Here is a 25,787-nt window from a genome sequence, read left to right as displayed (position 1 = left end):
ACTGAGGGTGCTAAGTCAGCAGTAGGGACAGGACTTGAACCTGGGCCTCCCACCTCCAGTCAACCCTGTCGAGAGCACATTCACACTGCCTTACCTGTCACCTGGAACTTAACCTGATCAGTGTGGCGACTGGAAGAAAACAGACTCATGAGGATGGGACACATGTAGTTGGGTAATTTAAGGGATTTGAAGTTGGTATTTTGAGTAAATGAGAGTTTCCTTTCCTGGCTCGACTTTAGTAAACAACCTCTGTGTGAGATACAATGCTAAATATATCTGCTACCACTTACTGCCTCCAGTAAGCCTGTCTCCCAGCCTAGGAAGGAGCCAGCTACTTTGTGAATCTGGGTCCTATTTTAATGTCAAAGTCCAGCTGCCTACAGCTCAGTGCCGTTGTCATATGAGATTATAACTGGGTTGGAAGCCATTGTCACAGGTGGCTTTCTAGTGACTGTCCTGCAAATAATTCCTCTCCCACAAGGTTCATCTGTCAGCCTATCTCCTTGTCCTCAGTTGACAGACTCTGTATTCTGCCTAGTCCTTCATAGCTACTTTTCCTCTGCCTCTTTCTGTTTTAATATAACTACATTTTTGTATAGCCTAGGACATTGACAATCTTTAATAATACTCTCCAGCACATAAACTTGAAAATAGAGTGTTTATCATGCATAAAATATATATTTTTATGAGATTAATGTTGCAGGGGATGGAAATGTTCTATGTCAAGGACCCTTGTGGGATCAAATCACTCGAGACCTAAGGAGTCTTTCAGAACAGTGCTTCATTCCAACATGGGTGACTTTGATTGTTCTCCTAGCAAAGAATTACTGTGAGGATGCAGAACAAGCCTGGCCTGAGGCTCAGTTGGTAAAGTGCTTGCCTAGCGCACATGAAGGGTGCATTCATGGATTCAGACCCCACCACTGCATAAACTGGGCATGGTGGTGCATGCCTAACATCTCAACACTCCAGAGGTGGAGGCAGGAAGATCAGAAATGCAAAGTCCTTGGTTACTCCATAGCTACATAGCAGGTTTGAAATTGTCTCAAAAGAAGGTTGCAAAACAAAGAGATATTTATGCCTTTTCTTTTTGCTCTGTTTTTTCACCTCTAGTGGATGCTTATAATTTTCCATAGTTATAATGTAGTATAAATCATATTAAAACATAAGGCTTCTCTGCTTTGATTTTGATTTTCCTGCTCCTGGGCACTTAACTTCCCATGTTTCTCAGTCCATGTACTCTAGTGAGCTAGTGCTCTCTCAGCTGAGAATGGGGCCGAGCTGTCCAAAGAGCAGGGATCCCTGAGAATGGGGCCGAGCTGTCTGAAGAGCAGGGATCCCTGCTCATGATGCTTCCTAAGCCGTTCAGTCTGGCACAGACTTTTCATCAGGAGGGACTTTCCTTTCCACTAGACTTAGATCTTTGCTTTGTTTTTGTAGCTCTGGGGATCAAACCCAGGGCCTTAGGCACGCTAGACAAGTGCTCTGTCAGTGAGCTATAGCCCTAGGCCTAGATAGGGGTCTCTTGAGTGATGATTCTTGAGTTGTCAAAAGCAATCAGATAACAAAATTGTATCTAATAGAAAGCAGGCCTGAGACATAGCAAGAGTCTGAGTACTTACTCACGTACTTTTTTATTGTTTCACTATTTTTAAGATTTATTTATTTAATGTACGAGTACGCTGTTGCTGTCTTCAGACACACCAGAAGAGGGCATCAGATCCCATTACGAATGGTTGTGAGCCACCATGTGGTTGCTGGGAATTGAACTCAGGACCTCTGGAAGAGCAGTCAGTGCTCTTAACATCTAATCCATCTCTCCAGATGTACATATTTACTTATTATTTGGCTGTGTTTAAAGTTAAATGAGCAGGTAAATACTCCTTTCCCACGCTTTTTTCCTTCAGCCAATTTGAGTTCAATTTCTGGTACTTTAGATGAAAGCCCTTGATTGAGACGTTCTCTTTCATGATATTGCCACATACCCAGCAGCCCTCCGTAGCAGTCAGCTTTCTCTAGGTTCTGCCACAGTAACAAATAGCCCCACATTTCAGTGCTTTACATCACAGGTTTACTGTTCATTCTTTCATGCTGCGTGCTTGTCATTTGGGCTCTGTTGTAGATTTCATTTCATTCTAGGACCTCGGATGAAGGAGCAGTCCCCTTCCTTGGCTTCATAGGGGAAGAAAGCAAGGGCTGAGCCATGCAGTGGTGCTCACTTCCCACTTGCTAATGCAAGTCATGTGACTAAGTCCAACCTCAGTGTCAGGAGTGACCCCTGCTTCCTGGAGGAGCTGAAAGCCGCCCGTGCAGCATAGAGCAAGGACGCCCAGTTCCCTCACAGGAAAAGGGGTGACAGTGAGGAGCAGCGCTGAGGTGTGGACTCGAGTGTGAGGAAGGTGCTTCTTCCCTGCCTTTCAGTGGCTGTGTTATACCGTATCTTCTGCTGGCCTTACCCCTATTCAGAACCCAGCACCATCCTGTTGAAGCATATAGCATAAACCCCTAACTCAACCAGGCGTCAGAGGCAACAAAATTATCAGAATAAGGAAACATTACGATTTTTTTTTTCTCCAGCCAAAAAGTATTGCCCTGAGATCCAATCAGAGTCATTAGGAAAAAAGAAATAGCGAATTGAGCCAGGAACAAAAGGGTCCACTGCCCTTCTGGTCTCATGTCTCAGGGGAGAAGGCTTGTGAAAGACATCATTAAAACTGATGCCTTCAGTGAAGCCACTGTTGTGTTAGACAAGAAAAGGTTGCTTTGGGTAAAGTGTGTTTTTCAGCCAAATTCTATCTTTGGACAAAATAAATAAAAAAGAAGAAACCCCACCATACTTTGATGATGAAAGGTATCTTATGACCACAAACTGAGGTGAAAACAGAATCGTCTCTGTGGCATCTGAGGACAAGTCCCCGAGGCATGACCGTCTCTGCAAGGGAGCTAACAGTGGGACTGGGAGCACTGGAACTTGGCCCGGGAAACCTCACACGCTTGCTTCTAGTGCCCATAGCTACATGGTGGTTAGGTAGAAATTTGCTGTCATGTCCTCTTGATGGGAAAAAAAAAGCCTTTCAATTAATTTTGTCTTACAGAGAGTAATTCCTGTCTCTGTCATCACCTAGGCCCGAGTCTCAGGGATTAGTCTGCCATCTTCGCTCCTTGCTGTTTGATTTGTTTTCCGAGGGAGGCAGAAAGCGAAGCTGCTGTGGGGGCTTGGGCACCCTGATTAGTGTAAATCCTCAGAGTGGCCTCCTGTCACCAGAGGCTTGCTATACAGGTGGCCGGTTTTCTAGGACTCATGGCACCATTTCCTTCCCTTCTTCCTGTTGTGGGGCTTGTCCGCATGAGCCAGCGTGGCGGACACATCTGGGCTCGGTGTCACTGCCATTTATGAGATGATTGAAGTATTAATTGCCATTGGCCGCTTCCGAGTTACTGTAAACTTAGTAACTTAAAACCATACACAGTTCTTTTATGAATTTGGAGAATCCAGTTGTCAGATCAGTTCAGTGCCTTCTAGGGAAGAATCTCGTCTTGATTTCCAAGCTTCTGCAGGCCAATCCTTTGCTTGTATCCTACTTCTACCCAGTAATTCACCTACCTTCTGCTCCTAAGTGCCCGTAGCACTGAGCCTTCTGGGGAGCCTGGGATCATCTCCCCGTCAAGGTCTTCAGCTCTGCAGCAGCAGTTCCCGTGGCACGAAAGGAGTTACATTCCATGGTCTGGGGATTCAATGTAGAGATCTCTTTTGTTGTTGTTGTTGTTGTTGTTGTTGTTGTTGTTGTTTTGCAAGACAAGTTTCTCTGTAGCCCTGGATGCCCTGGAACTTGGTCCACAGACCAGGCTGGCCTTGAACTCACAGAGATCTACCTGCCCTTGCCTTCCAAGTGCTGCAGTTAAAGGAGAGCACTACTACTGCCTGGCTCTGATGCAGAGATCTCGAGGGCACAGTGCTGTAAGCTCCAGCTTACAGCATGGTAACACGTGTTAGAGGCTGCAGAGGGAAGCTTTACTTTGGTTTGCAGTACAACCTTCCAGTCCATGGCCATCTGGTCTGTTGTTTTCGGCCTGTGGTTAGGCAGTGCTTCATAGCAGGAAGGTGTAGCTGACAAAACTGCTCATCTCAAAGACAGATGACTTCTCTTATATGCGGAATCTGGGTTTAAACATTCATACATAAACCACACACATACACACATGACACGTGCCTTAGTTTCTTGCTTATATGATAAAAATCTCCTGGCAAAAGCAACGAAAAGGGTTGATACATTTCCAGAGGGACACAGTCCATCATGATTATTGTGACACTATTTTGTGACAATCATTTCTGGGGTGACATGAGCAAACATCTACTTGCCACAGGCAACTGATGACAGATGAGAAAGACACCAAAGTATAACTGGATGACCGATGAGTTTTACTGGGGTTAGTTACAGGAGCAGAAATAACTCAAAGATAACTATCACCAAAGCCCACCTTAGTTAGCATGGGTAACCATTCACAAAGGCTGGAAAGCCGGAGCACACTGCACAGCCTGCAGGCTGGTCAAAGGGTTAGAGGTTGTCTCTTTCAAGGAAGCTCAATTGGTCTGAGCCTCTTTCAGGTAGCTTGACCAGTCTCTGCTTCTTCCAGGCAACTTGGCTGAGTCTGAGCCTCTTCTAGGCACCTCAGTTGGTCTAAGAATGCCTCTCAGAAGTCCTTATTGTTCATATAGGTTTGGAGAGGGAAGGTCTCAGTATATCTAGTCAGTTTCAGGAACTTCCTGAAGCCATTGAGTTGTTTACTTCATGAGCTTAAGGAGCGTTAGTGCAGGCTATTCGCCTTAGAATAGCCAGTGTCTTAACTAACTGTCCTTAATGGAGGATTTTATCTCAGGGAAAACTTGTACACAACATGGGGAGGACAGCTGCCTACAGTAGCAGGAAGCTGGCTGCTCACATTGTAGCCATACGCAGGAAGCAGAGCAACAAACAGAAAGCAGAACCTGGCTATAAAGTCACCCCTAGTGATAATCTTCATTCAGCAAAATACACTGTCCTAAAGAGTCCATGGCTTTCTCAGATGGGGTCACCACCAGGGGACCAGGTGCTCAAACATATCAGCCTACGGCTTGCATTTTTACCAAAGTACCATGAAAGCAGAAAAGGGACTCTGGGGCTGGAGGGGGACCAGTTATGGGAGGAAGGATGGATGGGGGAGTGAGGGGGTGGCAGCAAACTTGAATAGTGATGTATGCAAGAACATGTCACAATGAAGCTTATTTTGACACTAATTTAAAAATACATATATATATATGTACACACACACTTACACACACACACACACACACACACACACACACATCCCCCCACCCTTCTCATGGCCAGGGAGAGAGAGAGACAGAGAGGCAGAGACAGAGACAGAGAGACAGAGACAGAGAGAGACAGAGAGAGACAGAGACAGACAAACTGACTGACTGAGAGTTTTCACAACCCGGGGAAGTTAGGGATAGATCATGTGTTAGTGGAGGTGATATCTGCATGGAGGCCTTGGCGTGCAAGCTCCCCTCTGGGTTTGGTGTAACTATTGCTAACTTAAATCTGCAGCTGGAATATTCTATGGGAAACCACGGGGTGGGGGGCTGCGACTTGGGAGGCAGAGCTATTAACACTGCCTTGTGGAGGTGGAGACTAGCAGGGCTCATGAAGTTCCGCCCTCCCCAGTGTTACATGTGAAGTGAAAACAATGGGCTTCTTCATCAGTGCAGCTTTCCATGAGTCACCAGGGTTGGGGTGGAACCTTCTGCCTTCAAGTCACCCACACTCCTGTAAATGACCCTAATAAGCCAATTGGTTCATCCAGCTTGACTAATGGGATTCTTTCTTTGCTCTGCTGACTTTCTAGGATAAGTCATGTGACAGGTTGATGTTACTGGATCCCTCTTCCATCTGGGAAGACCCCTTTAGTACATTTTAGTCAAATACTGTGACTTACTGCATTCTGGCTTTGGAGTGTGTGTGCGTGTGCTTGTGTGTGATCGTATGCATATGCTGTGTGCATATATGTGTGTTTGGGTGCATGTGTGTTATGGTGCCTATATGGAGGTCAGAAGACGACTTAAGTTACTGGTCCTTGTTTTCCCCCTTAGTTGAGGCTCTCTTGGTTGGTTGCTACCATGTATGCCAGGCCAGCGGCCTGATGTTTCCAGGGATTCTCATCTTTTCCCATCTCAACATAGGTCACTGGGATTACAGTTGTGTGTCCCTGTGCCCAGACTCACACGGGCACAGAGTAAAGTCTTCCTGGATGAATGGCAAGTGGCTCACCTACTGAGCGATCTCCCCAGACCTCATCTGTTTATTAAATGGTTTACCTTCTCTCCTTGGCTCCATCCTGTTTAATTTTAAATTCTAAGTCTCCTGTCTCTTAGTAGTATAAAACTTACCTTTCCTCTCTTGCCCCAGCTCCTGCCTCAACTGTCCATAATTAACCTTGTATAGAGGACTGGGGAGGTTAGCTGCCGACTTTCTTTAATCTCAGTCTAATTATGAGTCTGGCAGTGGCTCTAGCGGGGTCTGTAGTGCTTATGGTTGACTTGATCACAGTGGCAGACACTGAGAGCTTCCTCTCGCTTTACAGATGTGTCATAAGGCTGAAGCACTGTTTACCCTTGAGGCCTCCTTAGGGTGCAGTAGCTGACCAACCACATTAGTCCTAATTACGTCACCTGTTTTAAAAGCACAGGAATCACAATATCATCAGCTTTGCTTTCTCGAGTTTTGATACCTCTATTCTAACGTAAGTGGCCCACCATAATCCTTTATACAGAATCTGTGTTTTTAAAATTACTATTCTGGGTAAGAATAGAAATTGACAGGTAGAAAGAGGTCCGAGGCATTTTAAAAAGAAAAGTGACGATCTGACTGGAGTACAGCTCAGTGGGAGAGCATTTTTAACAAGCATAAGGCTATAGGTTCAATACTTAGTGACATCAACTACTTCTGGTGGTTTGGAAGGGGTTGGAAGGCAAGAGCCTGAAACCCTCCCACACACCCAGGCTTGAGCTCACCCTTGGAAGTCTGAACGGGTAGCCAGTTGTTAAGTTTCCCTGAGCCACATTAGAAAAACGGTGTAGTTAATTACAAGTGAGCTAAATAACATCACAGTTGGGTGCACTTTACTTTAAAAAATCAAATCTTTCAGCCTTGGTCTTTAAGAAGCTGTTCAGTAGGCTGTTTTCTGGGCTCACAGCTTCAGTGATGAGGTTTTCTGAGCAGCCCAGCTGTGTACCCAACTAGGACCTGTGACCCCAGTACTGTGGAGGTGAGCACAGCACTCCAGGTACTCACTGGCCAGCCAGCCAGCCAAGTAGAATCAGTGGGCTGCAGGTATGTTTTGAGTGGAGTCCAATTAAGGAAGACATCTGACATCATCGCGGCTTCTGCACTTACCCGCACAGTGCACCCCTTGCCCCAGGATGTAAATGTCCAGTAAAGCGTGTAGAAGAATAAGAATAAGGGTAATGTAGAGGACCACATCCCTAGCCGGATACAGTCGGTGGATGGCTTCCAATCCTAGGCCATTAAAAGACTATGATGATTGATGGAAGTTTGGCCCGTGCCATCGTCAGAAATAGATTCTATCTGGATCATTCTTGCTTTTATGTTCCAAGAAAACAGCTCATCTTTTACCTAATGAAAGGAGGGTAAATTTAATCTAAAATCTAATGTTTAATCCCAGGCAAGCTTCCTTTCTTTCTGCCTGACTCTGAAATTCTTACACCTGGGTAGAGAAATGGATGAGGGCTTCCTTCCTAGATCTTTTTGATGTGTGTCTGTGTCTGTGTTTTCTGTGTGTGTGCACACACAGGTACATGGACCTGTGCTCATGAGGACAGGAAGAGATTGTCACATCCCCCAAAGATTGGCTCAGGACAATGGGCTTGATGCAATGATGGGACTTGAACCGTGTTTTTGTGATTGTTCAATAAATAGTCCTGACCCCTGAGCCATCTCTCTGACCCTGTTCTCTCTGCCCAGTTCGTAAGCATGCAGCATCTTCTTTCTGCCTACAAACCTTTTACTTCACAGCCAAAAGGGGGTGGAATGGGAAAGCTTGTGAATAAAATTTTAAATCTACAAGACACATACACTGTCAGGAAAACTAGTTTCTGCTCCTCTCAAGATTACAGCATTGATTCTTAGGGTGCAAATACATTTAATTTCCAGTTAAAAGAGAAAGGGGGCAGTCATACTGATCACCGTTGCTAATAAGGCAAGTCGTCTAGGAGACAACTCAGCAATAGAATGTCTGCTCTGGGAATGCCCAGCCTCAGCCCTGAGGGGCCTCTCTACAGCAGCCTCCTCCTGTGATTGACACATCTATCTCTTTTGCCCCTAGGGTCCTGGTGATGAGGCTTGCCCCTTTATTTTTTATCTGACCCGAGGCCAGCTGCACTGATTCCAGGACAGGGAAGGACCTGGCTCGGCATCTGTCCCTTCAAGCTGGCCCGCTGAAGCAAACAATTCCCAGGCGCTTCCCTGCAAGAGTAGATCCTTTTCATTCTGCCTGATACACGCTGGCTCTCTTGCACTTACTCTTGTTAGGCAATGAGACAGCACTGTATTATTTAGCCATGAAAGCCGGGACATCACTAAAGGCGGCCTCATGTTACTGCCTCACAGGCATATTAGACATCTCATTTTGCCTTTTGCACATGTCATTGAGATGCAAAATGGCCCCAGGTCTCTTTACTGGCAGAGGCCCTTTGCTGGGCTGGGGCTGGTCCCAGTGTCCTCAGCTTTGCAGGTAAGTGGTCCTTCCTCTGGTCCCCAACAGGAACGCAGCTGCTTTGACATTCTCCACATCAGAGCTGAGAAGCATACCTATATCAGGGAAGGTTGCCCCTGAAGAGAAGGACCCCATCAAATCTCCCTTCAGATGCTGGCCAGAGTCTGCTTTGTTAGAGCGTCCTCACATAGAACTTTGCTGAGGAGATGGGCATAGATGACAGTCTGCTACATTGTGGCTGTAAGGTCAAGGAAGGAGTTTTGTGATTGTGGCTTCCCTACTTTTTTTTTTTTTTTAAACTCCTAGGCAAATGGCCATGCCGTCTTCTGCTTTGTTATCCAACAGTGCTAGACTCCTACTTCCATGTTAGCTGCCTTTCCCTTCTCTGATCGCTGTTTCTGGGCAGCTTGCACTCTCAGTAGGAAGTGGTCAGTGACCTTGAATGAGTTCCCTTTGTCACACTCTCCTTCTCCTCATCCTCCTCCTCTCGCCTCTCAGCCTCCTCAGAAACACAAGGTCATAGTAGCCCATTGTTTTCTGTTGCGAGCATTCGGTGAAGCCATGTGCCACACAACACTCAGCCCACGGCCAGACCATGTTGGAGTTTCAGTCTGAAATATACCTACCTGTTCATATGTGAGTATTAGATGCCACTCGTCGTGCTGTTTGAAAGGCTTTGGAACCTTTAGGAGTCAGGCTTGGCTAATGAGAGTAGCTGGGGAGGGACTTGGAAAATCTTCCTTGCCCCTGGCTTCATTCTAGTTTTCTGTTTCCTCGACAGCTTAGATGTGAGGGCTCTCCACTGCACACTCATGTGGCCATGGACTTCACCTTGAAGAACTGAAATCCCTCTGGAACCATGAGTCAAAATTGGCCCTCCCTCCCTCCCTTAAATCGTTCCTGTAGGATATCTGATCACAGTGGCCTGCCTTCGTGGGTACTGAGTGCCTACTGCATTCCTGTCTTGTCCCAAGTGCTGTTACCAAGAGGAGCAAACATGAGACCAGGCTGTGCTCCGGTGGCTTTAGGTTGTGTAGATTTGAACTTTCATCAGACAAGCACAGACTGGTTTCCAAATTGGGTCAAGGATTAGGAGGAATAATAGCTAGACCTCAACCTAATCAAAGGGTGTTTTAAGTAACATTTGGCCTGAGAGTGAATCAGGAGAAAAATGTGTATGGCCTTCACCAGCTCTCAGACATACTGGAACAAATTAAAGAAAAATGACCCCATCTTAGGAGAAAGATGTCCTCTACACCGTGGCCCAGGGCTGAGAGAGCAGATCACAGGCTGGGATGTAAGGCCCTGCAACTCCTCTACTGGGTTCCCTTGAGAACAGAGCTCCCTGTACAGCTGTCCTGGTCCTCTCGAGATCTGGAGATGGCACTCCTTCAGAGGAGCTGAAAGGCCAGGCTGGCTGGAACTTGGGAACAGGCCTGGTTAGGATGAGGCCAGAAGGTGCTCAGTAAATATCAACGGGTGTTGGCACATTACTCTGTTATTCTCTAAGATCGCTGCCACCGTACCAAGGTCTCTTTTGAAATGCCAAGGTGTCCGGAGGCCACTTGATTTTAACTAGTGAGGGCAGCCACCTCAGGGATGTGAGGCGGTAGTGAGACATCACTGATTTCTAGCATATGGACAACGGAAGAAGGGATGGGCGAGACACCAAATGTAGGGGGCTGGGCACTCCAGGGGCAGGGCATTGCAGCCAGAAAAGCAGCTATTAGGCACGAAGGGGCAAAGCCAGAAGCAGCAAACAAACAAAAGGCCGTCTGGTGGGGCTAAAAGTGGAAAGTGAACATTAGGGGAAGGTTCTCACAAAGCAGTGTTTGCAGGGGCCGATTATCTCTACAGAAATGTCTACCTCATTTCTCCTTGGAGGGAAGCCAGCCAGAAAGCCAGAGCTGGCTGCAACTCTGCACCCCTAGACACGGTGTCAGCAAGCACAGTCTTCCTCTCTTTCATTTCTTCTATTTTGGAATAATCTAAAAGTATTTATTCACACAGACATACTGTACCAAGGCTCTCGTTGCTTCATCTCCCTTTCCCCCTCCTCTCCCTTCCTTCCTTCTCTTCCTTTTCTTTTTTGTTTTGGGGTTTGAGCCCAAGGCCTTGTGCATGCTAGGCTGGCCAGCGCTCAACTGCTGAGGACTCTCCCACCCCCTGCCTCTACTCTCATTTTTGTTTTGAGAGGTTCATGTAGCCTCATAGTAACCTATGTAGTCAAGGTTGACTTGAACTTATGATCGTCCCATTTCTGCTCTTAAATGATAGGGTTGCTGTGTACACTGCTGTGCTGCTTCACTCAGTGTGGAGTCATGCACAGACCTCTGTGTCTTTTGCTTCAGGAAAGGATTGAGCTACCTAAATTCCCTTCCTCACTGTGTTGCAGAAAGAGCCTGTATTGTACTTGTTACAATGTCACCCACAGAGGCTGGCCTTCTGTCTCTTGTGCCATGTCCGTGTGGTCTTGTGTTGATAATATGTTTGTTGCATCTTCAGAACCAACATGTAACCTGAGTCCTTCAAAGGAAGAAAAGGCTAGCCCTGTTTTAAGAACACACACTGACTGGAGCCAGGGAAATGGCTCAGCTGGTCCAGTGTTATGCTGTGCAAATGTGAGGATCCAAGTTCAGATCCCTAGAACCCATGTAAAAAGTCAGTGTCATAGCAGGTCACTCCCAGAGCTAGGTGTAGGTGTCCTCTGGCCAGCTGAACCAAAGAGAAAGGAGCTCCAAGTTCAATATAAGATCCTGTTTCAAAAAAACAGTGGACCATAGCAGGGGCAGACACTGGGTTCAGCCTTTGTCTTCTACTTGTGGACACACAGGCACACATGCACACACACATAATATACTACACTACTGCACTTCAGAGAGAGGGGGAAGGGGGGAGAGAGGGAGAGATGGAGAGGCAGAGACAGAGAGACAGAGAGACAGAGAGAGATGGAAGTAGGGATAACAATTTTTAAAAATCCCAGGTCTTAGCAGGAAATGCTAACTCAAGCATACACTTTTCCATCAGAATTGACATTTTTGCCCTTAAGAGTGGGGTTGGCAAGGCCCTCAATCAGGAAGACAGTTTCATTGTCAAAGGTATTAGCAGGATGAAGGATGGATTCTCACAAGCCTCTGACCATTTTATTGCTTTTTAGCCCGAGGCCTCCAATCCCTCTCTCCCTGCTACTGACAGAAGAAGAAGCAGCAGTCATGATCCAGGCCTTCTGGAGAGCCTATCTGGTAAGGGGCACTGTGATTATGGCATTGAGTATAATGGGGGCTTGTGACACGGTGGGCTAGGGAGAAACAGATAAATCAGAAGTTGAATGTCGCTCACATACAGACCCCAGTGATAGGACTCTCTGCAAGACGGGAATTTGGATTTTTTTTAAATCAAGACTTATTTTGCAGTTATTATAAAAGACACATTTGAGGGTTGGGGTAATGGCTCAGTTGTGCCTGGTATACAAGCGAAGGCCCTGAGTTCATATGTACAGAATCCCTGTAAAAGGCTAGGCAGGGTGGCTGTGCCTGTGATCTCATTGGCCATCCAGTCTAGCTTAATGGATGAGATTCACTGTCAGTGAAAAGCCTTGTCTAAAAGAGGAAGGAGGAGGAGGAGGAGTAAGAGGAGGAGGAAGAAGAAGAGAAGAGGAGGAAGAGGAAGAGGAGGAGGAGGAGGAGGAGAAGGGAGGAGGCGGCGAGCCATTGAGAAGACATGTGGCATCAACCTCAGGCCTACACACACACTCATGCACGTATACAAATAACCTTCCAACTTTTAAAAGTTGGATTTGCCTGGCCTGTGCTACCCTAAAAATAATATTGCATGCCAGACATGATGGTACACACCTGTAATCCCAGCACTTGGGAGGCAGAGCCAGAAGGACCACAACTTCAAGCAAGACCAGCTTGGGGTGAGGGGGAAGACAGACAGACAGACAGACACCCTGCCTCAAAAAAAAAAATCAAACAAACAAAAAGCAAAACACAGGCAAACCCATTGTTTTAGAAGAGTGAGAAAATTCAGGTAAAACAAAGTACCAACCCATCGACAGTGTCCCTGTTCTTGCACTGACAGTGTCCCAGGCCTTGCACTGACAGTGTCCCAGGCCTTGCACTGACAGTGTCCCAGCCCTTGCACTGACAGTGTCCCTGTCCTTGCACCGACAGTGTCCCAACCCTTGCACCAATAGTGTCCCAGCCCTTGCACCGACAGTGTCCCAGGCCTTGCACCAATAGTGTCCCAGCCCTTGCATTGACAGTGTTCCAGCCATTGTCATTGATTGTGTGTCCTGTTCAATACATTTGAAACCTTAACATATGGGATGGCCTGAACAGGAGAAAATCACCTTTTGTTTCGTAACTGGTCTTTTCAAACCACTTTCCTGTTTGAGACATTGAGATTATGTCAAGACTTCTATGATCGCAGTCAGCATTGTGACACCCGTGGGTAGCCATGTTTGCTACTTTTTCTGGCCACTGGATGAAGGAAAATTCTTGCAGTAGATTTGTAGGTCAAAGGCGAGTGTCTTAAGAGTTCACGATCCATGCTGTTGTTAAGTATTTTCAGCAAAGTTGTGCTTTAGAAAATGTATTGCCAAAGACTTATCGGAGTGCCACGCGTCTTTGTGCTCAATAGTACAGTCTCTCCAGTTGTCCGGTAATCAGAAAGTGACATTAGAAAGCTTCCAGGTGAAGGTACAGCACCCATCCCAGAGGATGGTGCCCTTCCCACACCTGGGAGGCCATTGGCAGTACTGTTTAGATTCAACATCTTCCTAACTTTTAGTGCACAGTCAGCATCCAGTACGTCCAGCATAGTGCACGTGTCACTGCCATGTCCATTTCCAGAGCTTTCCATTGTTCTCAGGTGACACCTTCCACACCAAGCACCAACTCCTCGTTGCCTTCTCCCCTCCCAGCCCCTAGCAACCACCAGCCTGTTCTGTGTTCATGGATCTCACTACTCTAAGAACCTCACTGTGATGGTGACTTCTCTGTGGACATCAGTAACCGAGGAGACACCTCTTGTACCTGCCATGGAGTATTTCTAGAAGTTTAGTTGAGATGGAAGGGCCAACCCTGAATGTGCACAACACCATCTAATAGGCTGGGGTTCAGGACTGAGTAAAAAAGAGAAGGCAAATTCATCTCTCTCTGCTTTTTGACTGTGGGTGCAACGCTGCCAGCTGCCCTAATCCCTTGCCACCATAACTTCCACAACACAATGTACTACACCTTCAAACCGTGAGCCAAATAAGCTATTCCTACTTGTGCTGCTTAGCTATGTGTCACCTTGACACAAGCTAGAGTTATCTGAAAGGAATGAACTCAATTGAGAAAATGTCTCCATAGGATCTGGCTGTAAGGCACTTGCTTAACTAATGATTGATGGGAAGGGCCTAACCCACTGTGGGCAGTGCTATCCTTGGGCTGGTGGTCCTGGGTTCTATAAGAGAGCAGGCTGAGCAAGCCATGGGGAGTTAAGCCAGCATTCAGCACTTCTCCATGAACTCTGTATTGGCCCCTGCCTCCAGGTTCTGGCTGTGCTGGAGCTTCTGTCCTGACTTCCTTCAGTGATGGACTACAATGTGGAAGTGAGCCAGATAAACCATTTCCTCCCTGGGTTGCTTTGGTCATGGTGCTTCATAAGACAGAGCCTTATTTGCATAAGGGAGCCAATGCAATTCCTGTACTGAAGAGACTCACTTCACCCAGTACAGTGTCCCCAAGCTTCATTCACATGTAGTGTGTGTGTGTGTGTGTGTGTGTGTGTGTGTGTGTGTGTGTGTGTGTGTGTGTGTGTGTACACAGGGAGGCTAGAGGTCAGAGTCAGCTGTCTTCCTCCATTACTCTCCACTTTGGAGACGGTGTCACTCCCTGAACCTGCAGCTCACCATTTGGCTAGACTAACCACTCAGCCAGCTCCAGGGATTCTCTGGCCTCTGTCTCCCCAGCACTGGGATTGTTGGTGCGTGTGTCATCGTGATGAGCTTTTTATGTGGATGCTGGGAACTCAGAAACTCCTGCTTGTGCAACAAGCACTTTACCTACTACCTCCCCATCCCTAGTTTTAACTCCCTCTGAGTTCAGCCAAACCAGAGGTCCTTCAGGGGAGGCAGTTTCTGTCACTTATAACCTAGAGTCCCAACATCACAGTTCTGTTTACGAAAGATGTTCCGATGCCGCCACTTGCACATGAAAGCTTATTAAAACTGATCTTTCTCGTGCACGCACTCTCATTCTTTTCTCTTTCCTGAGACAGGGTCTCACATAGCCCAGGATGGTCTCAAGCTCATTATGTAGCCAAGGATGTGAAATGGCTCAGATCTCTTGTCTTCACTTGTGGGTGCTGGGATTGCAGACGTGTCTCAACATACCCGACTTTGTATGGAGCTGGAGACCAAAATTCAGGCCTTTTTAAATGCTAGGCAGGGATTCTACCAACCAAGCTATGTCCTGCAGGCACACTATCTACATTTTAAAAGCATTTTTACAGTTATTGATTTATTGCAAGTGTGAATGTGTGTCCGAGTGCGCACATGTACCTTGTGTACACATATGTGCCATGGCAACCGTGTGATGGCCAGAAGACAGTGTTTGGGAGCTTGTTTGTTCCTTTCACCTTGCGGGTTTGGGGGATGGATCTGAAGTCGTTGGCTTGGTGGTGAGTGTTAGTTATACATACCCAATTATGGAAAACTAAATGGTATTTAGTTTTAACTAAATTCGTTGGTTTTTAGCCTCCTAGAATGTTTTTATTCTTATGGGAAATTTTACTTTGTTTTTACAGAGTTAGGTGTGCTACATGCTCTGTGCGCATGCTCTCCTCTTACCGGCAGATGATTTTCCTCGTCTGCACACAAACATGCCACCCCACAAATAGCTGATAGTTCCATGATATGCACCTATGTTTTATTTCTGTGAATAACTTGAACTAGAATCTGCTGAACTGTAAGCAATTCAGCATTCTATTTTTGTCTACTTTGTAAGTTTTAATTTTATGCAGAATATCCTTGCTCATGTGTCTACACACTTGTCTGATATTTATTTGTCTGAAAGGTTAATTGCTGGTGGTGGATGGAGTTCATAGCTTAAGAATCTTTTATTGCAAAATTACCCTACAGAGGCTACAGTCTACTGTGCCTCAAGTTTTGATGGCTCAGTGGAAGGAGGAAGGCAGAGATGAGGAGAAAGCCTGAAGCATGCCTGGGGACAATAGAGTTCTAAGGACATCATGCTGAAGAATATAGGAAGAGTGGGCCCTTGCTGTGTGTAGGCTGTGCACCATACAACTCTCAGAGGTGATCATTCAGCTCCACAGACTGCTGACCTCTGAGCCTTTGAGAAGCTTAGAAACTGGAGGTTGAGTGGCTGTTTGTTCCACTATTTTTTCCTTAACCTCACTGGCTTTGCCAGCCCCTAACCCTACGCTATGACCCTCCCTTTTCTCAATAGCTGGGGGCCCACTGAGGGAGGAGAAGGCCATCTGTGTGTGATCTAGAAGTAACACTTTAGTCCAGAATCTGGATTTTCTTCCTGAAGCCATGTAGGATCTGAGATCCAATAAGGCATATGCACAGCTAATACTCAACGGTGGAGAGATCATGAAATAAATACTGTGCATTTAGTCAATGCACAAGGATTCAGACACCGAAAGTGGCGAGATTAGCTCATTTGCCCCTGACCCCAGCCCCAGTGCTGTAATGCACTCTTGAAATCTTATAAATGAGTAACTGAATCCTCAAATCATCTTCAAGAATGAATAACGAACAAGTTTAATCCACTTTATTAGCCCTCCTCTGTGGTTTATGCGGGCACACAGCCATGAGCTTCTGTGGGGAGTTGCCCATGCATCAAGATCCTTGACCTTAGCAGCTGCCCCCATTAATCTTGCAGAGATGGCACTTGGGAAGAAGATACGGTAATATTTGGGTGGTATGCATTTACTCTGTATAAGTGTGTGTGTGTTGGTGGGGTGGGGGGATTCATTTTATCAAAGGCATGTGTGACCCTGCTCTTCTGTAAGCTTTACAATGAGAGAAACTGAAGGGGCTGTTAGGATGACAGCCCCCATGCAGGCTGGACCCCAGACATGAGTTCCAGGTTTATCCGAGGGTCCTGTAGAGAAGACAGAATCTCCTTGTGACAGCTGACATCTGTCAGCAGGTGCGCAGATCCTGTGTCCCAAAGTCAGACGTGGGATTGTGCAGAAGGAATGCTAACACAGGGAGGCATGGGTGCTTGCGTCAGGTTACAGCTGGTCCCCTCTGGTCCGACACAGAGAAACGTGTGGCTACTTCTCGGAAGCTTCAGTTGCTGGCCGTGCTCTTTGTACTTGAAGAGCAATTTTGACCCCAGCTTGCTGGTGAAATTGAATTCCTAGGATGGATTTCTCCTCAGTGAATACACGTGTCCTTTGCCGACTTCTGGGTGTGGTTTCGATGCATCTGACTAACACACACCTTCCCCATGACCAGACTCACTCACAGATATCTTTCTTTAGGTCATCACATACATAGCTGTTGAAATGACATATTTGAGTTTCTATAGATAGCCATGATATCATTAGCTATAGTATTATTGTGGTTGTTGGTTCTGTTTTCCTTAGTATGGCACCACCCTGCCTGTTGTTGGGCTCTGGGGTTACCAGCATGGACGACCACACCTGACTCTAGTCTCAGGCTTTGTTGTTGTTGAGGACCTGGGGATGTATCCCAATGTCACTAGCTTAGCTGCAGGATTCAGTCCCCAGAAATGCAGGAGTACGGAAAATATCACCTGTTGGGCAGAGAAGTTGTCTGGATGATAAAGCTAATCTGTCAGCACTGTGGACAGCGGTATGGATGGCCTTTAAATCACTTATTTACTTGTCTTTAGTCTGGGTCTTGTAGCTCAAGTTAGCCTAGAAGTCTCTCTATAGCCAAGAACGGCTGAACTGATGATCTTCTGGCTTTTACCTCCCGAGTGTTGGGATTATAGGAAGTGCTACCACTTCCACTTTATGCAGTGCTGGGGGCGGAGCCCAGGGCTTTCCCAAATGGGAGGAAGCACTCTGCTAATGGAGCTTTCGCCCCAGCCCTCGTCTTCATTTGAATTAATTAATTAGCTAGTTAATCAGGTTTTTTTGAGACAGTGTTTCTCTTTGTGTAGTCTGGCAGTCCTGGAACTAGCTCTGTAGACCAGGCTAGTCTTGAGCTCACAGAGAGCTACCTGCCTCTGCCTCTCAAGTGCTGGGATTAAAGGCATGTGCCACCACCACCCAGCCCGTTTTTATTTTTTAAATTAAAAACATTTTTTCGTGCTTTTGTGAGAGTTTATATGTTAGTCATGTGGAGTTCAGAAGACAATTGGGGGAGTTGATTCTCTGTCTCCACAGTGTAAGTCCCAGTGACAGACTTGGCTTGTTGGGCATGGTGGCAGGGGAGCCATCTCGCCAGTCCCTTGTTTTTGTTTTTTAAGACAGAATCTCACTCTGTAACCCAAGCAGGCCTCAAACATGTACATCCTCCTGGTTGGCCTCCTGAGTGCTAGGATTACAACCATGTCACCACGTGTGGCTGAAATTCATGTTTGAACATTTTATAACATATTTCCAAGGTTAAGGCTGTCTATGTAAGTCTCACTAAACAAGTGGAAGAAAACCTGGAATTTCTCTGCACAGACGAGACACAGGACGGTGCATACACAGATGCTTCCGTTGGCGGCAGCAGTCCCGAGGGTGGCCTTTCCCACAGCCCACTCAGATGGACGCCTCACACCTCACCGGCTTGTGGCTTCATTTACTCTTTGTTCCATGTGACAAACCTGCACAGAGGTGCTTTTCAAGAACAGAGCTGAGGGAGGGGTATAGAAAGATCTCGATGCCGTGAGGACCCAGAAGATGCTGTGACAAGAACGGGAATATCAAGAATAGGTGTTCGTGGTCAAGGGTGGATGTGGAAACTTACCTCTGAATTAAACCACTCCTCCTGCTGGGAGGAGGGAGGCTTACATGACTCACTTGTAGCCTCTCCTTGAGTCAAGAGAGCAAGTGAAGGACTCTGTAAGTAAAGTACCTTCCAGGCAAGCACAAGGACCTGGGTCCAGATCCCTGTCACCCTTGTAAGAAAGTGGGCATCGGATGGTAATGCATACATACATGCATTTCCAAAGCTAGGGGTGTGGAGCAGAAAGATTCGCAGAGCTCTCTGGCCAGCCTGACCAAACTGGTGAGTTCCGGGCTCAGTGAGATGGGTGGACATTGACGGAGGAAGATACCCAATGCTGACTCCTGGCTGGTCTTCACACCTACATATGTTCAGGCACACACACACACACACACACACACACACACACACACACACACACAATGTGAACATCACCATTCCTGGAAAATACCCTTCTAAGTGTATATTTCCCATCTTTGCTCATGTGAACTTTCATATATATAATTCTGCAGTTTATAAGTAAAGGATGCATTTACTTTTCTGGGCCAGTAAGAGAGTTCGGTGGTTAAAAGCACTTGTTCTACAAGCCTGGAACCTCCAGTGGAAGGAAAACCAGTTCCTAAAGTTGTCCTCTTAGCTCCTGTGGGCTACGGCAAGTCCAGAGGTACCTTTTTGATTTTTTGATTGAATCAGGGTTTTCCCTGACAGCTCAGGCTGGCCTGGTCTTGATCACCCTGCCTCCGCCCCTTAATCGCACACCTAGTTTATACCGGTGCCGGGAATTGAACCCCTGGTTTGATGCACACTGAGCAGTGCTCTGCCTGCTGAGGCACATTCCAGTCCTCGTGCCTTCTCTTGATTGCCTGGCTTCTCTGTATTTCCGGTCTGCTCTTGGGCTTTCTGGAGCTTCCTTCCCCTCTAGAGAAGGTGTCCCGTGCGTCCCTGGTGCAGCTGCTTTAGGGAGGGCCTGGTGCACTTCCTCCCTTTGTGTTGCTTTTCAGCTTCTCTCCCTCTTCTTTCCTCTGGGGACAGTAACAGGGCTAGGTGAACCCATGTCACAAAAACCGCACTTCCTTTCTCATGCAGGGACCCAGGTGAGGGCAGATAGCAGCCAACTCAGGGGCGGTAGGAAACAGCTTTGTGTGAGTCACACTTATCTGGCCAATTGACGGTGTGCTGCCTAGAATACTTATTTCAGACAATTGTTTTTATTTTATAATTGATTTGAAGTTATTTACATTTAAGTTTTCCCAGCTAATTGAAACTGGTATAGCAGAAGAGTTTAGCAAGTGGACTCTACAGTCAGACGGTTCATTTACTAATAACTGTCCTTAGCAGGCAGGCGCTCTGCTTTAAACACTGCATGTCCTTTGGGAAATAAGACAAGATCCCTGCTTGCATTCCTAGGCTGTCAGTCGGCACAAACAAATAGTTAGTAGAGTGTGAAGAAATGATCCTCCTGTGGTGGTGTACACTTGTAATCACAAGAGTGAGGCAGGAACTTACTGAGAGTTAAGGGCCATTCCATGAATCCTAGCACTTTGAAGGCCATCCTTAGATCCTTGGAGAGTTCCAGGACAGCCTAAGACACAACACAGCTTGTCTTTAAAAGGGGACAAGGGTGCTGGGGCAGTAGCTTAGTTAGTAAAGTCATTATTGTGATGCATGAGGATCTGAGTTCAATCCATAAAACTCGTGGCAAAGGGCTGGGTGTGGTGTCACCCCACTTATAATCCTAGCACTCAGGAAGTGGGACAGATAGATGAGCTCTCTGGTCACCCTCCGTAGCCTGTTTGAAGACAGTAAGAGACCCTGTCTCAAAAAGCAAGCAAGCAAATAAACAAGGAACAAAAATCAAAACAACAAATCCAGGAGGTTGTCCTCTCGACTCTCTACATACAAGTGTGCATACATATGCATGAACACACACACACACACACACGCTACAGTAGAGATGCATGGGTTGTAGTCCAATGATAGTGCAGGTGCTTAGCTCAATGCCCTGGGTTTCATCTCAAGCATCCTGACCAAAAAAAAAAAAAAAAGTTTATCAACTACTGTCAAAATAATACCACTTAATAAATCATCCGGATCCCTCAGCCTACAATGTGAGTCTCACCTCACTTGTGGTAATCAGGCAGATTGCAACAAATTTAGACTGTAACACAAACTTTAGAGATTATGTTCTATTCAATTTTGTTCTAGAGCCTTCTGAGATCAGCAGTTTACTAGGGGCATGTGCTTTTCATAGCAGAGTTTGAAAGCTTCAGAGGGGAAGAACAAAATACACACCATGTGTCCTGGCTAGTTTTATGTCAACTTGATATAAGCTAGCATCATCTGAAAGGAAGGAACCTCAATTGAGAAAGATGTCTCCCTAATATCAGCTGTAGTCCATTTTCTTAATTGGTGATTAATGGGGGAAAGCCCAGCCCATTGTGGGTGGGGCCATCCCTGGCTGGTGGCCCTGGGTTCTCTTAAGAAAGCTGAGCAAGCCTTGATGAGGCAGCTGGTAAACAGCTTCGCTCCATGACTGTTGCATCAGCTCCTGCCTCCAGGTTCCCAGCACTGCTTGACTTCCTGTCCTGACTCCCTCCGATGATGAACAGAGATGCGGAAGTGTAAACCAAATAAACTCTCCCTCCCCACGTTGCTCTGGTCATGGTGTTCCTCGACTAAGGAACCAAGGGTCTCAGGGCCTAGGCTCATCTCAAGGCCAAACCTAGCAGCTAGGAGAGAATCAGAACCCTGCTGAGTAGTTACCTTGCTGCAAAGTAAGTACCACAGACAGAAGAGAGCAAATGAGAGGGCAAGGGAATAAGGGAGGCGACTCCTACAAGTGACAGGATGGTTGAGGAGGCCACTCTGAGAGGCTGTAGTTTGAGCAGAGACCCAAAGCAAGCGTTGAAGCACAAAGAGGTGGAAAGTGCTCAATGTAGGTTATGTGAGTGAGCTGGGATGAGTGGTCCAGGAGATGAAGAATTATTCAAAGAACAGACCCCCTAGTACCAACTGTCAGTAGGCTGACAGAACTTGGGGTTTTATGATTTGGGTATAGGAGTCTCATAATCTCACTGACTCCTTGAGGAGAGTGGTAGCCTCCAGATGCAGTACCCCACCTCCAAATCCCTGGTCTCCAGGGTTTGTATATATACTATGCACATGCACATGGTGTGCAACCATGCAGAGGCCCATTTCCTGACCTGGAACTAGCCACATAGGCTAGACTGGCTGGCTTGCAAGCCCAGAAACCCTCTTGTCTCTGCCTCTCTAGCACTGGAGGCATAAGTACTTGCCACTGTGCCCACTTTCTGTGTGGGTTCTAGATATGAAACTGGGGTCTTACCATCTAAGCCATCTCCACAGTCCACACTCACTAGGATCTACACATCTACGGAGACCTTTACTATATTATACCACAGAAGGTATGTGTGACCCTCATAGTCCCACAGAAATATCTTTTCTAACCTAATCTTGAGGCTGGGTAGTGATGACACATGCCTTTAATCCCAGCACTTGGGAGGCAAGCAGATCTCTAGAATTTGAAGCCAGCCTGGTTCACAGAGTGAGTTCCAGGCCAGCCAGGGCTCCACAGAGAAACCCTGTCTCACACACACACACACACACACACACACACACACACACACACACACACACACACACACACACACCATATAACGGCAGCATCAGCAGCAACCACCCAACAGTGCCCACTATTATTTCTGTGGCAGAAAAGGAGAAGCCATGTGGCGATGTTGCGTTCTTGCCATCAGCTTGTAGTCTACGCCAGTTGAGTCTTCACCTGGGGCTGGTTGGAAGGCAGGGGGCCTTAAGCACCACTCCAGATCTCCTGAGTCCAAAGTGACCTCTGTGGTTCTTTATTATGTGGTTATTGTTATGTGTAATAATGGCTGTCATCATGACATTTTAACACATGTCCATAAAGTATTTTGTCCCCATGCATGACCCATCACACTCTTGCCCCCTCCCACCTCTCCCACCTGATTCCTTTTCTCTTCCCACCTCTGCCCCTTCGATTTTCTCCTCCCCGCTCCCTTCATGTGATCCTGTGAGTTTCATAAGGGCTGCTTCCAGCAGCATAGACACTTTACCTACCAGTGGCCACACCACTGAGGAAAATGTCTCTCCCTCCCCAACAACTATTGACTGCTTACAGACCTTTAGGGAGCCCCTCCCACCAGCTACACAGTTTTATTTTTTGAGGCTATGCTCGGTATGTAGTCAAAGCTGGCCTTGAACTTGTGGACCTCATTTCCATGCCTCCCAAACACTGGAATTAGAGGACAACATTATTATTCCCAGCACGCATACACACAAGTCTGTTTCTTAACACAGAAAGCTTGGGTAAAGAGGTTTACTTCTTAGCTTGCCAGCCTTTCACTATTTCAATTATTCAGTTTCTTCTCCATTCCTGAAAAATAGAATCAACAATTGTACTCGTACCATCCCCCACCTCTCATCCCCACCTCTCACCCCACCGTATCCTGTTAGCTGTGAGGGTATAGCTTTGTTGAAAGCGGTGACCAAGCATTTACTCCTCTAAGAATACATTCCTGGTTGTTTCTTGATGGTAGTCCTTAAGTACTTGGTTTCTGTTCTTTTTTTTTTTTTTTTTTTTTTTTTTTTTTTCCTGCCTGAAAAAAGCCTGTTATTTTTCAAAACATTCTTTTGCTCAGGATAGAAACTTCTGCCTGTGCCCAGCAGGACACTGGTGCCCCAGAAAGAAAGCACCCAGTTGCCGTGGTCCCCATTCAGGCCTCCTTCTTGGGGCAATGTCTGGCCACTCAGCAGGCTGAAATAGGCCACAGTACTATAAATAGGGGCCTTAGGCTGCTCTGGGATCAGGTCTCAGGCTAGGTTCCCCCTCCCCCTTCCCTCTCCAGTCCCTTCAGTCATTTAAATAAAACTACAAGTGCGTTTTCAGGTATCAGTGCCCCAAAGCTTGTCATCTTTGACAGGCTGTGAGAAGCTCCTTTCTGTCTTGTAGGATCAACTCCAGTATGAGATGAACCCCAAATGACCTAGGATTTGCATACAAGCCAATGTGGTGGGCTGGTGCTGTCATGAGTGCAGTGGGCTGGTGCTGTCATGAGTGCAGTGGGCTGGTGCTGTCATGAGTGGTGGGCTGGTGCTGTCATGAGTGCAGTGGGCTGGTGCTGTCATGAGTGCAGTGGGCTGGTGCTGTCATGAGTGTAGTGGGTTGGCAGTGCCATCAGTGCAGTGGGCTGGTGCTGTCATGAGTGCAATGGGCTGGTGCTGTCATGAGTGCAGTGGGTTGGTGCTGTCATGAGTGCAGTGGGCTGGTGCTGTCATGAGTGCAGTGGGCTGGTGCTGTCATGAGTGCAGTGGGCTGGTGCTGTCATAGTGCAGTGGGCTGGTGCTGTCGCCAGTGCAGTGGGCTGGTGCTGTCATGGAGTGCAGTGGGCTGGTGCTGTCATGAGGTGCAGTGGGCTGGTGCTGTCATGGAGTGCAATGGGCTGGTGCCATCAGTGCAGTGGGTTGGTGCTGTCATGAGTGCAGTGGGCTGGTGCTGTCATGAGTGCAGTGGGCTGGTGCTGTCATGAGTGCAGTGGGCTGGTGCTGTCATGAGTGCAGTGGGTTGGTGTTGAAATTCGGGCCTCACAAGCCTAATGCCATTCTACCTCCTTTGCTGTGTGGCCTTGGATTGGCATTGAGCTTCTCCAAGCCTCACTCTCCTCATCTACAAACTGTAGCTAGCAATAAGACAATTCTAGTTCCTAGATTTGAAGTGGAGAATAAACAAGAAAAACACCTAAGACCAGGACTGGCCAGATCATCCACAGGGCAAAGTGTAATATGAAAATGCTCCTTGTTTAATGTTAGCAAGGATTTCTTCAAGGGCTTGGGGTGTAGCCCAGTTGGCACAGTGCTAGCTTACCATGCATCATGCCCCTGCCTCAGTATCCAGAACCACATAAAACAAGGGCATGGTGGCATGGCTCTAAATCCCAACATTTGGGAGGTGGAGGCTGGAGGATCAGAAGGTTAGAACTCTTAGCTGCATAGAGTTCAAGGCCAGCCTAGGCTACATGGGAATATGTCTCAAAATTATTTTTACTTTTTAGCTGTTTGCGGCAGTGCAAACCCATAATTTCAACACTCAGGAGTCTGAGGCAGGGAGTATCAGGGGATAGAATCTGATACACAGTAGCAACCTGTCTCAAAACAAACACCAGACTAACAGTAAAGACTTTTCAGCTTTCGGGCACTCCTGGCTTACAGCCTGAGGGCCACTTGTATCCAGACAGCTGTGAATGCAGGTGCTTCACATTTATAAACCTCAGTGTCACTTTCGGATGTCAAAAGGTTGAATGGCCCTGTTGGTGACAGTGGAATGTAGATGAGTAGGGGCTTGTGATAGGCCTGTACTGGGAAGCTTGGCCAGGAGAGACCAGAAGGTGAGGTGCCTGGCATCCTGCTCGGCATTCTAGAGATGCCCTCCTCCACTTCTCTGGAGTGCTTTCCTTTAAAGGTGAAAGTTCACGGGTGGGTTTCACTGCTGTGGCTGAGTCTGTTTGGATGGATAGCAAGCTATGAGAATACTTGGTGGTTTAAGTCTGTAGACTTGGGGTAGGGAGATGACTCAGGGGGTAAGAGCATCCTCCTAAAAGGTCAAGAATTGCCCTCTGGCCTCCACAGTGCACTGCAGCACACGCATATGCACACATCATACTATAACAACAAGAAAAATAAGAGTAATGGTAAAGACTAAATCCACAGTGCTTGGCTATTTTTCAGCATTCTGTGTGTGAGCTCCCTGTGTGCCCAGATTAGCAGGTGACAGGGTACAGAGGAGAGGGCCAAGCTGCTCTTTTTTCACGTGTCTGGCAGATGGCACTGGTGGTTGGCATTTCCTTTCCATGTGACTTTTCAACATGGCCGAGTGGGTCAGAAGAACCTTCTTAAATATAGAAATAACAGGAGGAGGCAAATCCAGAAGCTTCAGGCTTCCTTCAGGCCTAGATTGTGAAGTTTTGATTTTTGACGGGATAGACTCCCAAGTATGTGTGTGTGTGAGGGGGGTAGTAGGGGCGGGGCT

The 25,787-nt window shown here is 47.0% G+C and overlaps 1 protein-coding gene across 2 annotated transcripts in view; it reads left to right on the top strand.

Moving 5' to 3' along the window:
• Iqck (IQ motif containing K) overlaps positions 1 to 25,787 on the top strand; it is a 117,854-nt gene that overhangs the window by 50,513 nt on the left and 41,554 nt on the right. For both annotated transcript variants that reach the window (XM_032892799.1, XM_032892798.1), the window contains exon 7: positions 11,930 to 12,014. In XM_032892799.1, coding sequence (XP_032748690.1) covers positions 11,930 to 12,014 — 85 coding nt within the window. The remainder of the gene's footprint in view (positions 1 to 11,929; positions 12,015 to 25,787) is intronic.

This window comes from Rattus rattus, chromosome 2 (genome assembly GCF_011064425.1).
Source record: "Rattus rattus isolate New Zealand chromosome 2, Rrattus_CSIRO_v1, whole genome shotgun sequence".
Taxonomy (NCBI): Eukaryota; Metazoa; Chordata; class Mammalia; order Rodentia; family Muridae; genus Rattus; species Rattus rattus.
The sequence above is the reverse complement of the archived record's forward strand: the minus strand, read 5'-3'. Positions and strand labels throughout refer to the sequence as shown.